The sequence below is a fragment of the Odocoileus virginianus genome, chromosome 2, assembly GCF_023699985.2.
Source record: "Odocoileus virginianus isolate 20LAN1187 ecotype Illinois chromosome 2, Ovbor_1.2, whole genome shotgun sequence".
Lineage (NCBI taxonomy): Eukaryota > Metazoa > Chordata > Mammalia > Artiodactyla > Cervidae > Odocoileus > Odocoileus virginianus.
The window spans coordinates 61556716-61578478 of record NC_069675.1 but is presented as its reverse complement, the minus strand read 5'-3'; the positions used below and the strand labels follow the sequence as shown (position 1 = coordinate 61578478).

At 40.4% G+C, this 21763-nt stretch overlaps 1 protein-coding gene across 2 annotated transcripts in view; it reads right to left on the bottom strand.

The window, feature by feature from the left end:
- MEIS1 (Meis homeobox 1) overlaps positions 1-21763 on the bottom strand; it is a 141787-nt gene that overhangs the window by 54810 nt on the left and 65214 nt on the right. For both annotated transcript variants that reach the window (XM_020888270.2, XM_020888271.2), the window contains exon 8: positions 7699-7844. In XM_020888270.2, coding sequence (XP_020743929.1) covers positions 7699-7844 — 146 coding nt within the window. The remainder of the gene's footprint in view (positions 1-7698; positions 7845-21763) is intronic.

The window sequence follows — 21763 nt, the reverse complement described above, 5'->3', positions numbered from 1 at the left end:
TAAAACCAAGTAACTTATGTCTCATTTGAATATGAACCAACTTAAGGTGTTTGCATTTATAACACTGAGTCATGTGACACCCATCTTTTCTTTGGAGTGTTCGAAGATAGAGCAATACTTCTTGTATTGGGAACCACACTTCCTGGGCTATCAGTTGCTGAGTGAAGGCATTTTGCAATAGCAAGAAAACACAAAAACTAAAAGGTTTTTGAAACGTCAATTTCCTGGCATAATGCTTTCAGCTGCTCCTTTGCTCTTGGAGGCTTTCTATAGGCCCACCAAGAAATGGATGCCTTATCTGAATGTCTGTGGGCTCTCTCCTGCTCCTACACACTGAGCCGAGTATCCAACCCATTGAGGAAAGCCACCTTTACCAGGCTCAGGACTTGCAAATGGAAGGACCAGCAGTATTGAAACATGAGCACGCTTGTCTATAGCAGTCATTTTGACATGACTCTGCACAATCACTATTGTTACTACCTTGGAACTTTAATAAAATGATTTTTGCTGTCTCATGTCATTTAGTAATCATAGCTCAGATAAGCTTGGCCCATAACCCAGAGAATTTTGTGACCATTGCAAATGTGGTCTCCACTCATTGCTTACCCTCTGGCATTGGCTTCCAACAGCAGAAACAGAAAAACGAGAGCCTTGAATATAGCTATTTAGAGGATTAAAAGAAGTAAAATGTATCAGTTGTCCACTAGTGCTGGTACGGATGGCAGGGGTTCAGAAAGATTTGTCTGACAGAAAAATGCCCAAGCACATAGGGACACATATGTACACAGAGTCATAATCACACTTCAATAAGAAAGACTGAGATGTGCAGAGGATGCTTTAAGTTAAGTGAAATCTCCTAAATTCCATGACATAGAGATTTACTTCTACTGGCAAACAACCAACCAGTCAGACCAAACCAAAACACTGGAACCCTTTCTAAAACAAAACCATTGGATTTTCTCTCCATCAAACCTCCATTCTTTAAACCAAAGTACTTGCACTAAGAATCTTAAACACTGAGAAAGTTAAAAGCCAAGTTTATATTATATAAATTTCCTAAGGGCTAGACTGAGTTAGTTTAGTGAATACACTCACACATATGTATGTAACGCTCCAATTTTAACTCGAAAGATAAATTGAGGAGGAGCTGTTGCACATTCGAGAAGGCAATGGCACCCCACTCCAGTACTCTTGCCTGGAAAATCCCATGGATGGAGGAGCCTGGTGGGCTGCAGTCCATGGGGTCGCGAAGAGTCGGACACGACTTAGCGACTTCACTTTCACTTTTCACTTTCATGCATTGGAGAAGGAAATGGCAACCCACTCCAGTGTTCTTGCCTGGAGAAACCCAGGGACAGGGGAGCCTGGCGGGCTCCCATCTATGGGGTCACACAGCATCAGACACGACTGATGCGACTTAGCAGCAGCAGCAGCAGGTTGCACATAAAATACCAAACTCATTGACTGAGTTTGGTATTTTGCCTTCAAAAATATATCATCACCAGGAGGAACTGGAAGACATGATATTGATGTATGTGTTGAAGTGTAAATGGCCAGCCAGTGTTTCAACAGTTACACGCATCAGCAACCGTCAACTTAAACTGTGCTTATATGAGCACTTCCATTTTGAACCTAATCCTTTACTTAATCAACCCAATTAAGAGTATATCAGAAAACCAAGTTATAGCATATTTTTAACTTAGTCTTGGAAACAAATGAAAATTTGAGAATAATCTGACAAAGTGCCATCCAGATACTACAGAAGTCCCTCATATAAGGTCCCACATAAAGGCCCCAATCATTTGTGAAATGAACAACCCATTTGAGCACAAAAGTCTCAATCACACCCTGAAATGCACAGAGCCCCAGTCAGAGTTCATCTGCTTAGGGGTCCTATGTACCTGGATAAATGAGCAATTTTCAAGTTGGACTTTTGTTTTCCCTTTTGATTGTTTTTCCCCATCCCTCTTCATCAACGGACTGGACTGCAATTCCCCCAGGTCAGAGGTGCATAACTAGGAAGGGGAGGAAAGGCTGGGGCAGAGGCAAGGAGGTGTGCAAGCGGCGGGAGGGAGCTCCGCCAGGTCACTAATGGCCTCTGGGGCAGCAACGTGGAGAACAGGCTGATGCTTTGCCTTTGATCTTCTAATTCACAATGATCATTAGCATTAACTCCGATTCTTCTGGGTGAAGAATTCCAGCTGTAGCCTTTTCAGTTTACCTGACCTAAGAAAATTCATCACCCATCCCATTAGGATTTCAGTAACCAGCTAAGAAAAAGAAAAAAGCAGTTGCCCCAGAATCGAGAAACCACTCATCTCATTATTAAAATAGAGCTTACATGATGTATACTGCAGAAGAATGAGGACATTCCAACATTACCTCCAAATAATTAAATAATCTATACTCCATTTTCCTCCTGAGACAAATGATCCCCAATTGGGAAAAAGATATTCAGGATCCTAGCTAACCAAAGTTGAAATATATAATGTCCAAAGTAGCAGAGGTCTTTTAAATGGAAGATGAATTTGTCATCAAAGCCTGTGTTAGTTTCAGCAAAGCCAAGCTCTGACCATTATCATGACTAAAGCCTGGAAAGGTGAATGGTAACCACATAAAAGAAAAAAGTAAGAACTGTGAAGATATTCTTCTTGTGAATTTCAGAAAGCTCATTTTTGATATGGGACACAGGCACCCGAAAGAAGAAAAAAATCTCACTTCTTAGTACTAGTTTTCAAGTATCTTAATTTAATAAGGTATCTGTAGATACCACATAATGAAAAAAAAGGATACAATTTAGCTGCCATCCTCACAAGCCACCCTCCTTGGCTCAGGCATAGGAACACAGAGGACTTAGTTTGGACTGTCCTCCCCAAATACTTTGCACTACCCTAACATTTCAGACAAAAGTTCAAGAACATAGTCTTCCTGCCCCACTATCTTCTTAGGGCTAATGGTTAGCTGAAGGATGCTAACTGGTAAGGCACAATAAGAATATTTTCTGTTAAAACTGGCAAAGAATAGAGGTGAGGGATAGGAAAAGAAATAGAAATGGGAGGAGAGGAGCAAATTCCATCTGCTACCTAACTATGTACCTCCTTGGAGGCATGTCTTTCTGCCTTTTGACCTTCCACTCACCTTGATCAACAAAATGTGTTATGGGATACCAATGAGAAGTACTTTTTCATTGTAACAATAATTCATAATGTTTATAGAGCAATTCTTCCAAAATTGCAAGCAGAGATATGACACTAAGATGGCTCCACCAGATCTTGTTACCAAAAGCAAAACCAATGAAACAACATCTGTCTCTTCTAGAGCATTCAATTCCCAATTCAATTCCATTTACTCCATCCTTAGAGTGGCGGACCCGCAGGGCACTTTTCATCTAATAGTGTTTCTATGGCAACGCAATTCTCAACCTGGAAGATTCTACAACCCCTCACTTATCCACACTGAGAAGAAAGTCTTATAAATCAGAAACTGAGACATAAATTTTGCTACAGCAAAAAAATAAAAAATAAAAAAATTCCAGGCTAAAAGTTGAAAGAAAGCAAACAAACTCAAAGAGCAAAATGTGTATATAACTTAGAAATGAAGTTTGTCTCTATAGCACCCAATGGAATCCTCAAGATCAGTCAAAGGATGGGGAATCCAAGAGAATGTGAATGAAAGTCAAATATGCCACCCCCTGTCTGATTTCTTCACATGAATCTACAGGTATGCATTTTGACAACTTCCACTTTCCCTAACTCTCCGGAACACAATAGCTCCATACAGGAAAATATGTCACTGCGTATTTTAAATAAATAAGAATCATATTAACTGCTTTTCTACTTAGATTTTATTTAAGATTGCAGTATTTTAGGTGTGTGTGTATGCAACATGCTAGGGTAGAAAAACAGACAAAAGACCCTTGATTTTTTTTTTTTACCTTAAACATTGTATTTATTCCTTCCCCTCATTTTTACTAGCCCTTAGGCATGTGTCTTTGTAATGCTATGTAGCAAGATAACCAGTAATATGCAAAACACATCCTGCTTAAACATTATGACATAGTAGGTTATATTTACAGTTGGAATAATACCCTTAAGGAAGGAAAAATATCTTGACGTGGTATATGCCCCTGAACTGATCGTGACTATATAGTGACTCACAGCCAAATATTAAATACTTTCTAATCGTTTGCAGTGATTTGTCTTCAGGCAAATGCAAGCATTTCTAAAACACATACTTTCATTTTCTTTTGAATTCTCTCTCATTATCTAAATAATGTTAGTCACTCTTTTCAATTCCAGGCAATTTTTTTTTTTTTTTTTTTTTTAGGAGACCTCTAGTTATCAAAACTAGCTAACTGGAAATTCACATCACTAAAATTTCCTTTTACCCCATCAACACCAAAGTTTAAAACCTGTTTCCTTTTTCTTTTATTGTCTTCATAATACACAAGTATGTCCAGTTTAGCTTGCTAGAGACTGTGAGTCCAAGAATGAAGCTTTAGTTCTCTCCTTGGAGTAGTAAAATGTGCTACTGATTAAAACTACCTGCAGCCAACTACAGAAAGGCACATTTTTCTTATGCAGCTGGGGTGCAAATCCAGAAAGTTTTTTTTTTTTTTTTAAATTCAGAGCTTTTCTACTCCCCTTAACAAACAAATGCTGAAAGCCCTTTCAAAGGCAGATTTTTTTTTAACTGAATACACTCAATGAAAAGATTGACCCATTTATTTTAAAAAGAAAAAAACAAAACAAAACAGCAATTTGCTTTCCAAAAGGTGTATGAGGTTTTATAATATGCTTTTTGATATTTAAAAGATTAGTTTTTACAATTTGCTAATAAACTGCGATTGCTATTGTTTTAATTAGCCAGAGTTCAATTACTCTCTTATATTTAGCAAGACTTCAGAAAGAATCTCCTGGTTAAATTGCATTAATCATATAGAAGAATGTGATCCTCTACAATTTGTACACAGTCTTTCAATTGAATTATGCCTCTCTAAAAACCTTCCAGAATCTGAAATAAATTTGCTAAAGAATTAACACTAAGATAACAGTAGTTACTTACATTTGGACAAATAATAATAAAACTCTCTTTATAGGTTTTTTTCATATCACTTATTATAATCAGCTCTTGACTATAAATGTTACCTAAACAGTTTGTGCATTCCTTCAAGTATAAGGCGACAAGGAGAAGGCTATTCCTAACTGGAGATCAATCTACTCCAGCAATTGGAGAAGAGGAATGGAGGGGGATCTTTCTCACTGGGCTAAGGAAAGAGGGAGAAAATGTAAATATATCTTCTCAGTTTTCTTTTTTAGATGATATTACGAGAGGTTTTACTTTTTAGAGACCATTAGCATTACCAATATTTGGTATGAGTAGATAGCAGTGGAGAGGGGAAGGAGGGTGGAAATGTCCAATGGAAACCAGGAGACAATGTCTATGAGCATTCCTAGAATGCCAGGGAGACCAGAACAAATGGGTTTCCCTCTTCGGGGTAGTGGTACAGGCCAGCACCGACCCCAGCCTGAAGGAAATTAGCTGGACCTCCACAAAATCAGACAGTTCATGAATAATTTCTATTGCAACTGCCCCAATAATATATGGACCACAAAGAGCATTGCAATGTAGGTAAAGTCATGCTGGCCATTTTATAAGTGTGTGTGTGTGTGTGCTTTGTTTTGTTTTGTTTTAAATAACATAGCTCTTGGCAAGGTTCTTCACAAGGATATGACCTAGAAAACCAGGAAATCTGGTGGATTAATAAGAGAAGTTGCTTCTCTCTCCTGATTCTGTCTGAACCAATATTTGATTATATTTTATTCAGGGGCACCTCAGCTTCAAGGGAAGCCAAAACTCCTTTGCAGATTGAAATAGAGGCTGATGAAGTCTATCTTTTTTTTGCTGTTAGTACAGGAAACAGAAAGGGTTTGGCTGTGACTTCAGGATCAACCTGATTTTGTCCTCTCTCCCCACTCATCCAGAGGTTAGTCGGTTAGCTCTAGTGGTGAAACACCAACGTGGCTGCATCAGCACTTTTGCCCAATTGTCACTTCTTATCTCTTACTGACTTTAGTTGCCAGACTATTTTTCATGCTATGCCCTCTAGACCCCAGCCCTTCCCTCCCCGCTTTGGTGGTGGTCAATAATCCTCAACAGCAAACTGTCAAAAGGCAGATCTCAAACCATCCACATAAATGCAACAAGTGGCAGGCAAGTAATGGTACCCAAATCAGGTTTTAGGTCAACCTAATATGATGTTAAAATCAGCTAAACCATCTACATCTTCAACTCACTACCAGTATTATTCTCAAAGCTGATTCCAAAACTGTCAACATAGTGTAGTTACTGTTTGGAATCATACAGGGAAGAAGAAAAGGAAAGAAACTATTTTTCAGTTAGTCCTGCTGCTCTCAATTTTATTTTATTTAAGGATGCTGTAAATTGGGATTAACTTATAGCCTTGAGTGTTATTGAAGGCACATTCTCTATCCAGATGAGCCGAACCAGCACGGCTTCCCACATCCCCTGTTTGTCTCCCTATATCAGTATAAGTCACTGAGGAACACAGCTTTGAAAGTGGGCAAGGATGTGAGGGTCAACAGGTCTGGACACGTTAGTGACAATGGAGAATTAACTTTGATACTGAAGAAAGACAAATGACTTTAAGAAAGGCAAACTAACCTAAAAACAGTAACAAAAGGTCTGCTCCTAATATTAAAAAAAAAAAATTTAACATTCATTCATTTTAGGCTAGTCTGTACTCTGACTTGCCTAAATTCACCCTTTGTCCATACTATTGAAAATCCCCCAGGTCAACAAGTTTTTGATTTTCAATGTTACTTTATCCATAAATTTTCATGTCATCTTCTTCCTTAGATGTCCTTAAATAAGTATGCACTTCCAAAAATATCCACCAAAATATTATGATTATAAGTGTTTTCAACATGAAATCCATTCAGAACAATAACCAAACAAAACAAACCCCTCAGTAGCATAAAGCCCCAAATCTCCAGTTTCTCACATCTCCAGGAGAATTCCTGCAGTGAAAACAGCAATACTCACACAGACAATATAAACTGTTAACTCGGCTTCAAAAGTCACTAGGGACTACACAGGAAGGACTGACTCTGTATTGCTGTTTCCCTTTTCAGTTCTAAACGCAGGGACAACTTTCACTGTGCAGCTCTGACTCGGATGAACATCTTGTAATGGCAGCCAGTACGTTCAAACCACTTAAAAGCAAATTATGTGAGCATCCTGCCATTGCTCAAGATTTAAATTTCTGCAGACCAGTCACCATAAAGGTCCACTGTAAAGCATTGGAAGAAATTAAGTCCTTCTCTTTGGGGTTTGTCTGACTTTGTTCTTAGTGGGATCTGGTTCCTGGTACTTAAGAGTCACGCTGAGAAAAGCAACATCATTAACATACATACTTCACATTACAAGTGCTCATGATCTCCTAAACCTTATAACTTACAAAAGTGAGCAAAATTGAAATAGCAAACTTCAAATAAAACTCCTAATTTGGGGTATGGATCAACCCCAAGTGCTAACACTTTTGTAAGAACTGTGGGCACACAGTGATTTATGAAATATTCCAAGTCCAGAGGGATCATTCTTCCCCATTTTTTTTTTCTATCAAAACTGGTTCATTGTCCATATTTAGTTTACATATGTCATTTAGAATCCACTTACTGTTAGATGCTGGAACAGCCACGCCCTCATGATATTTGTGGCTACTTTGGGAAAGATGCCACGCTTTTTGTGACGCTTTTTGTCCTTATCTGGATCATCATCGTCACCTGTGCTGGGGGAAGCTACACTGTTGTCCAAGCCATCACCTGCAAACATAGTGAATCAAATTTTGACTGATGCTACCTTGACATGCTTTATTCAAATAGAATGCCTTTGGATATAAACAAAACCAAAAGAGCAATATCAGTGATTCATAGTTTATTTGGTACTGTTTTCTTTTTTTTTTTTTAATCAAGACAGAAAGACCAATGCCTAGGCTCGAAAGTAGTCAGGTCTAAGGAACTTCTTCCAAGGAACAGTGGGAAAGGTTAAAGGGAATGGAGGGGAATACCCATCTCCTTAGTAGCTTTGTTGCTATGATAACTACTCACATGTGGATAGTGGAGACATGTTAAGTATAACTTCTACTGGGGAGTTAAATATGCTGGAAGCCATGAATAGAGGTGCTGCCCCTGTCTGAGTATCCAAATCCCACATAAAGTCACTGACGTCAACTTATGAGAAGATGCATTTAAGATCTCAACTATTTCCGCAAGTGATCTATCTTAAGACTAAAGTAGGCTGTGGAAATGTAGGTAATCCATCATATAAGCAGTTTGACATAGGAATGCTTCAAATAGAATATAATTTTTCTTGTCATAGAAAGAGAGCCTCAAGTATAGTAAAGGGAAAACTCTTGAAATCATTTTATTGGAAAACAATGACTTGAAATCAACTAAGTGATGTTAAATTAACAGTCCATCGGGACTGTATCCTCTAATAACCCAGGCAGTTTCTTAAATTTCTTCTAGATTTAAATTTTTCTCACTGAAAAGTCACCTGCTTACACAATCCTGCACACTGGATCCTATTTTTCCATTGATTTTTGTCACAACATTTAAGTTGTTTCTTCTAGATAATTTTTGGGGTCTGTGACACAAAATCAAAAATGTAGTGTTCCTTTGAAAATGGCATACTGAATAAGAAAAAAAAAAGGTGAAATTTCAGCCTATGTAATAACACTGCCTAAAAAACAAGGCAAAAGGTACAAATGGAAAGTAAACACTTGAAGTTTAGGCACAAAAGTTAAAAAGGAAAACAACAGTGGACTGAAGTTACTACCCTAAAAAAAAAAGTAGCTTAGCTTTTGTCAGGCTGGTACCCCAGCTCTCTCGGTGGAAGCTACCGGCTTTTAGAGAGGGACAGGTTGATCTTGACCCAGAATGAAGAGCTAGAGAGGCAAGGCTTAGCAACAAGCTAACACACTCCCTGTGTTCACCCATCCACATGGCCCAAAGAACTCTGGCAAATCCATATGGGGAAACTAGCCTCAGATTCCTTTGTATTGCTTCATGAATTTCTGTAGTCTTAGCTTCTTTTATCTAAATTCTACACACAAAAAGAATTCTTTATTTAAAAAAAAAAAATTCTACTGAAGTATAATTGATTTACGATGTTGCGTTTAATTTCTGTTATACAGCAAAGTGACTCATTTACACACATATATGTTATTTTTCATGTTTTTTTCATATCATTTATCACAGGATGTTAAAGAATTCCCTATTTTGATTTAAGCTATTTCAGTCGAATCTAAAGTAGTTAGCCTGTCATTAATGCGTTGCTCTTAACAGAGCTCCCTCAGGAAACTCTCCCCATCCCTCCAAAAAGAAAACTGTCCCCCAAATTACCTTGACTGAGTTGACGGTTAAAAACTTTGTTGGGTGAGTAACAGACTGATTTTAACTTTTCTCCTAGGATTACAGCATATGCCACAAATACAAAACTTTTCTGTTGAACTTTTATCAATTTGTTGTTGTTCAGTCACCCCGTCGTGTTTGACTCTCTGTGACCCCATGGACTGCGGCATGCCAGGCCTCCCTGTCCCTCACCATCTTAGAAGTTTCCCCAAGTTAAAACATTTAAACTGATTTTATCAATTTAAAATCCATAATTTAATTTTATCCCAAGTTTTGTTGACAAAAATCGTATATTCTGTGAAAAGTCCACAGAACTGTAGCTGTGTTCTCAGTGAAAAAGATCATAAAGATCCACAATGCCCAAGCCTTCATGGTAGAAATGAAGAAAGTACTTGTGAACCTTCTGGGTGACTCACCCAAGAGGGTTGGGTTGCTGGTCCAGGCAGGGCCAGGCACCCACATCCCTAAACCACCGCTCCTTCCACCTCACAGGATCCTTTATTTGCATAACCAAGTGTTTTATAAGGAGTCCCCTTGGATTTGCCTAATAAATTCTTTGAAAGTCCAATATTTAAAGAGGCTTTTTATTCAGAGAAGCAATTCACCATATAAAATAACAATTCATTAAAGAAACATGAGAAAAGAAAACAACTCAACAGCATTTAAAATTTCAATGGGCTAATCCACTTTCAATATGCAAAAGGTAACCAAGGAAAAGAAACATATTACTAGATCATCGATTAAAAAGCTTCTAACCTAAGGACACAGTTTTTCATCACCTTGCCATGACTGTTTTCCACCTTAAAAAAAAAAAAATAGCCTTTCTCTCTATCTCAAAACCCCTTCAGATTAATTTAACAGGCAATGCCTACTGCCTGCCTCGAAGAGAATTCATTGATAATTTATGGAAATATCTACTATAATCCAGAGGAGATGACTTTTTTCCAGCTTTGTGCATCAATAGATAATCAAGGCCTTAAAGCAGCCTTAGCTTCCCATTACCTCAGGCAAAAGAATTCCTGAAAGCGTGCCTTAAGGGCACCTGAATTATATACTCCATTAGGAGAGGAAGGCTTTCTGCATTCCATGGGTAACACTCACCAGAACCTTTCCTGTTTATTTCTGCTGTGTGAAAGCAGAAGCATTAGGAACAGAATTTTTTAAGTGAAGACTTATGTAGATACAATGGAGAAACCTTTCAAGCAAGAGCCAGATCACCCCCTTCAGTCCCTGGCAGTGACCTCTCTCGAATAAAAGGTTTCTATTACATCATTAGCTCAAGCCAAAAACAGCCTTGGCTTAATGCTCAGTTTGTTCTTCCTACTGTTTTTAGGCAAATACAGCTACTTTACTCCCATCTGGGAGGGAAATTACACTGCTGGGTTGTAATCTAAGACAAGATTTTCATTGGAAGCAAATGCTTTCAATCCAGTGTAAATACTGGTGCATGTTCAGAAAAGCCTAAAACAATAAACCCCGCTCCTTCCTGACACAAGTTAGGGAAATGGAGAGGACGGGGAAGGAGAGCATACTAAAACAGACGATTCTCAAAGCAAACGCTTTCATAGATCTTAATAAATTGTTTAACCTCTTCCACTTTCTAAAACTGGAAAATTGATCTCGGAACGTCTCCACCTCAGAGGAGAGTCTCAATGGTCAATTGTACCTTGCACATTTCCATCCACACTGCAATATGATACAGTCACTTCTCTGCGGTCTCCGGAGGATTTATTTCCTTTTTTTATTTTTAAGATCACTAAACAAACTTGGAGGACCGCCGGCCGACCACACGGCAGCAGGCAGCGGCTCTGAACCACATTTGTAAAATGTCAGCAGTGACTTCATTCCTGGAGCTGACTTCTCCTGCCGCCAAATGAAGGCAAACTGAAAAGGTGGAAATAATCATAAAAATGATGCTAGTCCATAAACAAGCTTACAGCCTCATTAGGATAGCAGTAGGCTCCAGTGGGTGATTTATGCTCGTTTTGCTGATGCTATGAGGAAATGCCATAGGGCGACTTTAGCCAATTGCTAATGGGTTCTGACAGCTTCTTAGCAACTAGTGCAAGCAACGTTGTGGCGTTTGCTAGTGACAGAAACCGAAAATGTCATATTATCTGCCCATGTGTCATGAAGTCCGTGTGGCAATTAACTAGCAGGCCAGTGACTGAGGGGCCAGAGGCTCCTGCAAATGGCCTTTGGCGATGCAGAGGCAGCCCGTGGGCGCTGAGCCGCACACGCACATTCTAATGCAGAAAGCCACTTCCCGGCGACTTCCCTGGCTCTGATGAGACCGGGCCACTCAAATCCCCCCTCGCCCCCTCACTGAAGTGCCACTCCGGGCTCCTCTCTCTTTGGGCACTGGCTCCAGCGCTATCAGAAGACTCCACGGCCATCTGCTTTGATCTGACCGTCTGCACGGCTCCTTAATTGGCACTACCTGGCCCTCTGCTTTTCGGATGCCGGATTCAAAGGTGCCAGCGCCTTTTCCTGCTTGCTCACAAATGAGTCTAAAAGGATTTCAGATCACTGAAGCAGACTCCTGGCCTGTCAGATGGCTGGGAGCAGAGGAACTCTGGGCGGCCACAAAACACTGCCTAAAAAACACCAGGCTTCTAACAAGCTGGGGAGGAATCCTGGCCGCACTTTTCAGGTTGCGAGCTCTCAAAACCATGCACTATATGTCAAACTGTCAAACCTTTCAGCGTGGGCCATTTGCCCTTTCAAATAATATTTAAGAATTGTTTTTACAAAATTTTATAGGCCATGGTCTAGTGAAAGAGGCCAACCAACAAAGAAAGGAATTTGTACTACAATTCGTCTACGGACAATTTCTTGTGAGACCTGGGCCCGTCCCAGCGGAGCAAGGCAGGTGACCTGTGACAGCTCCCAGGCTGTCAGAGAGCTCAGATTTCAAACAGGCTCAACTCAAACATCCCTGGTCGCCTATTTAAGCATGCCCAGGCATTTAGACTGCGCTATCTCGTGCCTTTCAAGGCAGGATAAAGCGGCATTTATCGTATTCAGACCATTCAATGGGTCAGACTGACCGTGTCAGCGGGGGCTCTTTCCTTGGCAGGTCAAAGCCCAACTCCCATTTTTCTTCCCCTCCTAACTCCCTCTCTACCTCCAGGACTGCCAGTACCCCAAACCTATTCTGAGGGAGGCAAAAACAAAACACCCAAAAGGGCCTGGTATTTACATCACAAGGGCTGGGCACTTCCCTTGGCAGTGGGCCAGCAGGTAGAAATAAAGTGGGTTGTCAGTCAGAGGGTTCTTTATGTCGTAGAGGCAAAACTCCTAATTAGGGAGATGAACTTTCAACTGGCAGGGCAAAAGAACGCGCAAGGTTGTGGACCCTCTTGTTTTGCTAGAAACCAAGCTGGAAACCACCCCTGCTTCAAAACCATTTCACTAACAACTCTGCATTGAGACTCCATCTTTTCAGGCCACATTCTCTCCTTAACCTTTACTTTTCTCCTCCTTGAGTATTTAGAGATCGAGTCTTTGTCCCCAGAATGTACCTAGACTCAAAAATCAAGGTCAGTGATAACCACTATCTTTCAATACTGAGTCAATTCTATTGTGCCCTGAGAGTTGTGTGAATGATTAGTTCAAGGCTTGCCTAGGACTGTACAGGTCATGTTGAGAGGTGGTTAAATTTTAGGGTTTCCTGGTTTCAAGGTTAAATATTAAGGGTTTCTGCTTTTTCTCTTGTCTGTTTTCTCATGTAGTACATCTTCATGAAAGAATATGGCATTCAACTCTTAAATGGGGTGCAGGCACACTCCGGTCTTTCTAATGGCCACTGGTGCAGACACCCCTACGCTGTGGGGAGGTCAGGTTTCCTTTGTAGTCAGACTATCTGGGTGTGCCAGGTTGCTAGGAAAAATGTAAAACCTACCCCAAACCCACTTCTCCAGATCCTGGTGTGTCTACTTAGTCAGAAGTCAGAGGGGATAATGTTTCTGTGTTATGTTAAGAGGATAAATGGCGAGAATTATAGACAAGCCTTTCTCAGGAACCAGATAGAATACTTCAGAGGCTTTATGGAGGTGTTTTGTCTTCATTTAGAATGTGTAATAGCTACCAGAATGATTTTTCTAAAACACGTTTCTGATCGTATAACCCTGGCACTTAAAATCCTTCTGTGACTGCCCTCTTCCTTCAAGATAAAGGTCACTCTTTTTAGCCTGGCATAGAAGGCCTTTCGTGATCTCTCTCTGGGGTGTTTTTCCAGCCTGTCTTCCACCAGATCCCCACGGGCACTGCACTGGTCACCCTACCTCCAGCCCAGCCCTGAGTCCACCTGACCTTCTCAGGATCTCACCGTACACAAGGCTCTCTCACATCTTTGTGTGTAGTCATATGCTAGTCCGTTTCCCTATAGCATCCTTCCTGGCAAACTCTTTAGTGGCCTTTTAGATTTGGCTCAACCACCATCTCCTCTAAGGAGTCTTTGCTGGACTCTAGTAATCTTTACTATTCCTCTACTCCAGTTCTGAGTGATTTTTCTTCTCCTCACATTCCTCTACCCAAACATACATCATACTCTACTAGGACTTTTGATTTCCATATGCGTTCCCTCAGTGTGACCACAGAATATGTGACAACAGGGACCTGGTCATACTCCTCACTAAAATTCTCTAACCCAAGAGCCACCCCAATATATAGGGCACAACCTTGTCAATTGCTTATTAAGTGAATGTGTGAATGCACTTTTTTTCACTGCATGGAGAAAATCATAGTTTGAATTTCCCGCTTTACAATTTTGTTTAAAACACACCTAAATGAAATTCTTGAAAAATATTCACCAATGAAATATAATAAGATGTTTAAAACTGCATTCTCCAAAGCTGGGAAATTTCCTTAGAATTTTTAAGCAATCTTGGATAAGAGATGAACTAAGAGTTGAAGTATCAGACTTCTTCATAATGTTTACTGTAGCCCTTGAGAAATACATCTCTTCTCCCTGCAATTACAACTTAAAACTATTTACTTAACTAAAATGCTTGCTGTTTTCTTCATTTTTCCTAAGTTCAATATCAAAAAATAAAGCAAGAGTAATTTGCTTCCTTCTGCATTTTCCCCTCAGTGAATTAATTTTATCACCTCCCTTCCACCACCCTTGACAAATCTCCCAGTTTAACCCTAGCAAAGAATCTCAACTGTCCCCAAGCAGACAATTGGATCCTGAGCTCAGACTCCAGACTCACCCTTCACAGCTATGGTGCAAACACAAAACTCTAGAACTGTGGTTTTCCCTTGGCTTAGCCAAATCATGTGTCAAGTCTTTCCAATAGCACTCCTCCACACCTGCCTCAGGAATTCTTCAGCAATGGGTATTCAGGGACATTAATATCTGATACTGTTACAAATTGACATGTCACAGGATCCTAGGAGACATCAGAAAGGTTTTTGCAAGATAAATGAAAACATAAGACACCCTCATAAGCCTTCTTCCGCACTTTCAAAAGAAACAGAGTGAACTTCTTATGTCTCCGAATCTACAGCCAACAGACATATATAATAGTCTAAATCCAATGGTTAACTTCTACATTTAACTTTGATTAGGGTTCTGTTAACTCAGCTTCTCTTTTGCATCTCTTCTCATCCTTAGGTGTTGAAGGTTTCCTTATTCTTAGTTCAAAGGGATTCTCAGTTGATCAAAGAAAAATAACAAAGAAAAGCAGACTCTCATATATTTTTATTTAACTACCGCAGCTTTCCTGAAATTGTTAAGGTAGTTGCTTTGGAAACCAAGATGAGGTGGTGTTGGTACCTGTCCAACAACAGGCAGTGCCGAGTCCTAGAAGGGACTTTGCAAATGCCCAGTGGGACAGATACAGCAATGGCACTGATCAAAAAGTTGGAGGAAAGGGGAGCAGAGGAGAAGATCAAGAGATCAAGAAGAGGAAACTTTCAGTAAACATATTCTTGGCACTTATACAAAGAAATATCTAGCTATACTTTCTAGGGTTGGCTTCACAGAAATTCACTATGAGGCTTTTCCTTTCTAGTTGAATTTAGGCTTGTTAAACTATGACAAATATTTATTAATAGTTAACCACTGTGGGATAAGCTCACAGTCTCACTATGCCCTTTAGTGGACTCCTGATATCACAGAAACCCCAGGGAAGAGATGGAGAAGCTGAGCCTGGAAGCAGGAGCTCTCTCTATGAACCTACTGTCCCCTTTTTTAAAGAGTAAACGTAACACTGAAAAATGAGCTCTGGATATATATCCATCTTTTGCACAAGCTGTCACTCTTATCATTCATTCATTCATTTAACAAAAACGTACTGAATTCCTATTATGTCCCAAACATGAATGCCAACCCCTAGAGATACAAATGGTGAACCAAACCAGGAAGAGTCCTTGTTTCTATGTGCTTTCCAGTTAGAGGGCACAGATATTAAACAAAATAGGCACAGTAATAAGTGTACAACTGCACTCCATCAGAAAGAAATATAAATCCATGAGTGTGTGAAACAAAGGACACTGACTTGGGTGGGAGCGATCTGGAGCAGAGGTCTGAAGGTGAGAGAAAAGTCATCTGGTGAGTGGGCAGCCTGAAGCAGCAGAGGGAAGGGAAATATTGCAGGTTGGAATTGTATGTACAGAGGCCCTGCATGTCTGGAGAAGGCATGAAGCAACCACAGTACCAGGACCTGGGAAAGCAAGAGGAGGTGAAGCTGGAGAGGAAAGAGGAACAAGACCACACAGGGCCTTGGGGGCCATGGTCAGGAGGTAGATGTTCATCCCTAGGCTTCTTAAAGTTGTGACCTATAAAGGTATTTCTCTGGGGTCATCAGTATCTTCTCCATTGCACACTCTGATATTACATAAATTTTACCACATAAAGCCTCATCCTCCAGTGTCTCTTTCTGGTTCCACCTAAGAAATCTCTCCATTCCAAACCAAGATTTGAGAATGAGGGGACAATGGGAAAACAAAGAGTGTATCTTTCAGGTGGACCCCTATTTAGGCACCCATTACATTCTGGAGTTAATCTGTAAGCAGGACTCCTGGACATTAGGACATATTTTCCCACAGAAGCAAGTTATGAATGGTGATAGTTTCCAAGTCTAGTTCATCAAAAGCCAAAGTAAATCATTAAGTGGATGAAGCTCCACCTGACATGTGAGCCCTGGGTACAGGAAGTCAGAAGGGGCAAAAATAAGGAGGAAGATGAGTTTCTTCTCATATTGCTTTGCATAGAGTCAGCCTAGGAAAATACTAAAATATATGTAATCATCTTTAGTACCTCTTTTTTTTTTTTCTCTCTCTCTCCTCTGCTACATCATTTCCCTCTCCTGGAATTTCCAAGTATCCCAATGCCTTAGAGAAGCACTTGTGACTATGGTCACATCACCGGACCAATTCTCTTTCTGTTATGAAATCCCACTCGTCACCTCCTGCCAATCACAGTACCCAGCCTTTCAGTCTAGCTGACCTGAGGCAGACTTCAGATAGCCGGCAAACTGAAAGAATTAATTCAGACTAGGAATGAATTACTGATGCCTTTCTCACCTTTCCAGAAGTGTTGGAATTTTTAAGAGTCGTTAAAGTAAATGAACTTTTAATGGCAGGATTTCATGAAGAGATATAAAGTTAAAAATAAATATATATGGCTTGTATATTTTAATCAGTGGATGCCAATCTTTCAAAAAAGCCCAGTGTCACTTTCCTAACTGATGGTTACAACCCACAACCCCCACCCCCTGGCCCCAATCCCCAGCCTCTTATTTGGGAAGTCAAGTGCTTCTTACAGAAACTATGATGGTACTAAATGGGTCCTGAAGATGTAAAGCATGGAGAACAGCAGTAAAAGATCCAGGCTGGACACTGTGTGTGTGTGTGTGTGTGTGTGTGTGTGTGTGTATGGTGTGTATTTCATTCATAATTTGGGTGTTTATTACTCAGAGATTGCCAGCCTATTGAAATACATTTGGAATAACTTCTTTCCCATTAATCACACATTCCATTAAGCTTCTATCTTCATTGTCAACTCAAATAATGCATAAAACATAACTGAGTGAAAGCTAAAGAAGGAAATTTACTAAATAACTGAGACCCAGAATGAAAATATTTGTTGGATTTTTACAGATTACCAAAAAAAAAAAAATTTTTTTTGTTAAAGTTTTAATGTGTAGTTGATGGGATTAAAGGAAGAAACTGGACTTTCTAAATTCATGGAAAGTAAGATTGTCAGTTGGAGTCAACCAATAATCATATTTATAGTTTACTTTGGATTTAGTTTATCTAAGTGTTCATACAAATAAGAGTACAGTGGACAATACAACTATAGCAAAAATTAGATATTTTCCACTTTTTTTTTCTTAAATCATTGTATACTTTGATCTTTTGAGATAGGAATACCTTTTTCTAGTAATTCAGTGTGACTCTTTGACTTGAAATCCCCCCTCAAGAAGAACAACAGCAAATTAGTTGCCTACACACAGAAAACAAACAGCAATGATGAATAGGAAAGAAGAAAAAACCACATTTTACTCATTTTTCATCCATTCAGCAATTTTTTACAACCAAACACCATGGAAAATCCCTGCAAAAACAGCATAACTCCTTAATGAAGTCTTAGAAACTTCAGGATGTGAGTGTACTGCAAAATATTACTGAAATCTATGTATTTATACTAACAATAAAACAAAATGGAAATCCCCAACTTTTTTCCAAGAAACAAAAAGAGAACACACTTTAATTGCAAAGGTAAAACATAAACTTTTGTTCATAATCAACATCTCAGAAAGTATTTTAGGACCCAGCATTTGCCTATTTTTTAATATTATAGTAATGTATGACATTACTAATAAAATAAGGAAATGGCAATCCACTCCAGTATTCTTGCCTGAAGAATTCCATGGACAGAGGAGCCTGGCAAGCTACAGTCCATGGGGTCACAGAGTCGGACATGACTGAACGACTAACACTTTATTTCACTTTTGGTGCATGACATTGCTTGAAATATTCCTCCCAAAATATATTAAATATATACTAGTGAATGGCCACAAAGTTCTATAGCACCATGAAAATAAATGGTTTGTCAGTAAAAAACAAACAAAAAAACAAATGCCACTCTTATAGACAGAAAGACACATCATTTACTTTGTGCTATCTTCAAAAGCTTGCCATATAATTTACTTTTATTCTTCTATACGCTCTGCATGTATGTATGTATATAGGTACCCACACATGTTTAAACAGATAGGAAAACATTTATTTATCAAAGAGGTCATTTCTTCAAAAACTGTATAGGATACAGTTGAAAAGTAGGATTTAAAAAAAAAGTCTCTGGCATGAGGATTAGAAGCAGTGTTGCTCAATTTTGGCTACACAGAAATCACGTGGCAGCTTTTACAGACGCTGACGCCTTATGCTGTACTCAAGACCAATTAAACTAGTATTTTGGAGGGTGAGAGTCCAGCATTAGCGATGTTTAAAGCTCCAAGATGATTAAAATGTACAGCCCAGTTTGGGAACCACTGGATTAAAAATCACAGATTAGATGTAGTTAAAGCTCATAGACTTTTCACAGAGAAATGACCAAAAGCTCCTTAATCAGAGAACTGTTATGTTTATTTTAGATACAGTTTTTAAAAAAGCTTACTCATCTGGTTTCCTGCTTTATAGTTTGTGGGCTGAAATCTTTGTAAAAATATTAGATGATTAACAGGCAAAAAATAAGCACCTAAAAAGCACAGCACACCAGAGCCATTTAGCTTTGGGGAAAGCAGCTCTACAAATGCTAGAGAGGCCGTATAAACAAGAAAAGATAAGGTGCAGGGCCATAACTCATGTACCTACTGACTTTCAATTATTTTTTTAAGTTGATTATAATCAGATATGGGAGAGCATACATGTAGTCTGGAGACAGTTTCATTAAAAATGTCCCTACATCTTAAAATATTTTAAAAATATTTTTCATTTAAAAAAGGTAGGATTCTGTTCATCTGGACCACATTATTTTTGAATGACTCCAGATAAACCAGGATAAGGTATGGATTCCATTCTGTTGGAACTCTATCCCTGTGTTTGCCCTCACTTCTCTGGTCTGTGTGGCGGGATGAGCAGAGCCTTGGTGTTGAGCTCTGGGAGTTGGTTAAATGTGGGGCATCAGTCCATTGTGACCGGCCTGGCTTCCTGGGGATCTTCCCCCAGGTACTTGTGGGCGCTCTCGTCCTCACCCCTTACTGAAGCCCTTTTATTCTGCTCTCCGTTTATGAGGAGGTGAGAGGCAAGGTCACGGTGTGCACAGTAAGGGTACCAAGGCAGCGGAAGGCAGATTACTGGGGATGAGAGAGTGGGACCCACCTCCTGGGACAGAAGCTGGAGTGAGAGGAAATGCCAGGGATCAAGGAGGCAAAAAAGAGACGATATTCTGCACAGATTTCTCTGCGCACAAAGTCAAATGGAACGAGGTTGTGAAATGTAGATTAGCAAGTCTTTGGGGAGAAGGAAGAGATATGAAGTAGAGGCAGCAGGAAAATGGGCAAGAAAGAAACTGTAATTTTAAAAAAATACTTGTTATTCACTTATTCATTTATTTTATAACCACCTAAAACAGTTTCTGAAAGAAAAGGATGGAGAATTACTGACATGTGTCTGTGAAGACACCCAACCTTCTTTCCTCTGATTATCCAAGACTCCAGCGCTCGTGTAGGTGTGTGGTGCCACACACGCCAGTCACTCAATTAATGAGGGACAGGAGCCTGCACACTCCGAAATCAGCACACTCCAAAAAGTGGTGACTTGTCCTTGGCGGGCAGAGTAAACAAAACTTTTTAGAGCAGTGCCATTTCAGCTGGAATGTGTGCCTGGGATTTTGTGGCAGTCTGGATGGAAGGGGAGTTTGAGGGAGCATGGAAATATACGGATGCGTGACTGAGTCGCTCTGCTACGCACCTGCAACATTATTAAACAGCTATACTCCAATATATATAATAAAAAGTTTTTAAAAAAAGAGTCTAGGTTTGGATTTAGCAGGGAAGGCACCTGAGATTATGCATTTCTAACAAGCCCCTAGGAGTTGTGGATGCTGCGCAGCTTGTCCAAGGACCACGAGGTTCATCTTGGCAAGGCTCTGGAGCATCTTCCCCCTGGGACACCAAAAGTCAGCAGGTGCTTGAGGATGCCTAGCTACAGGGCAAGATGGGGACGGCCTCCCATCCCTCCACATGATGAAATGTACCTGCACCCGCTGGGCAAGGCTGGGGGCAGGGCTGTTCAGGTACTCATGCGAGCCGGCAACCTCACTGATGTCTCCAGGACGACGAAATAAGCCAGGATGCCCTCACTGGCGACTCCTCTTTCTGTGAGTGCTACAGTCCTCCTCCTCCTCATCTCCTCAGCATTTACTATACCTCGCTTCTTGCCTCCTCTGTTGGAGGTGTTGGAGCTGTTCTAAGAGAAGGTTTAGCCTCCGGAGTTGGACTGCCTGGGTTCACGGAAGTCCCATCTTCCTGCTTATAAGCTGTGTGACTCGGGGCAAGTTACTTAACCTCTCCAAGCTTCAGTTTCGCCCCACTGGAAAAAAATGAGCATAGTAATAGTGCTGTGCTGTGCTTAGCTGCTCAGTAATGTCCGACTTTGTGACCCCATGAACTGTAGCACGCCAGGCTCTTCTGCCCATGGGGAGTCTCCAAGCAAGAACACTGGAGTGGGTAGCCTTTTCCTTCTCCAGAGGATCTTCCCAACCCAGGGATAGAAGCCAGGTCTCCCGCATTGCAGGCAGATTCTTCACCAGCTGAGCCACAAGGGAAGCCCAAGAATACCGAAGTGGGTAGCCCAACCCTTCTCCAGGGGATCTTCCCAACCCAGGAATCGAACCAGGGTCTCCTGCATTGCAGGCAGATTTTTTTTTTTTTTTACCAGCTGAGCTATCTGGGGAAGCCCAGAGTAATAGTACTTGCACCTTAGAGTTATTGGGCAGATGAAGCAAAATAAGCTGCATTAAGTGTTTAACTCCACACCTGGCCGTGGGCTCAGCTCGGTGAATCCTAGTCCCTGCGGTGACTTTGCTATGGAGCACATTCTTTGAACAAGGGAACATTTATCTTGAGCCCCTCAGCCCAAGCAGAGAAACAGTCCTTGCCACTCCTGTCATGGCTCCTCCCCCAATCCCATTCTCATTTCCAGGAGCCAAACTTTTCCAAAAGAAATACACCCACTCTCCTAGCATGGCACATGTTTTTTGTTTTTTCTTTTCTTCAATTTCCCCAAAGAACCACTGAAGTGATGTGTAACTCTGTGGGTGGGCTTCAGAGTAAAAAGGGTGGGCAGGGCAGTCTAAAAAGAGTCCTATCACAGGA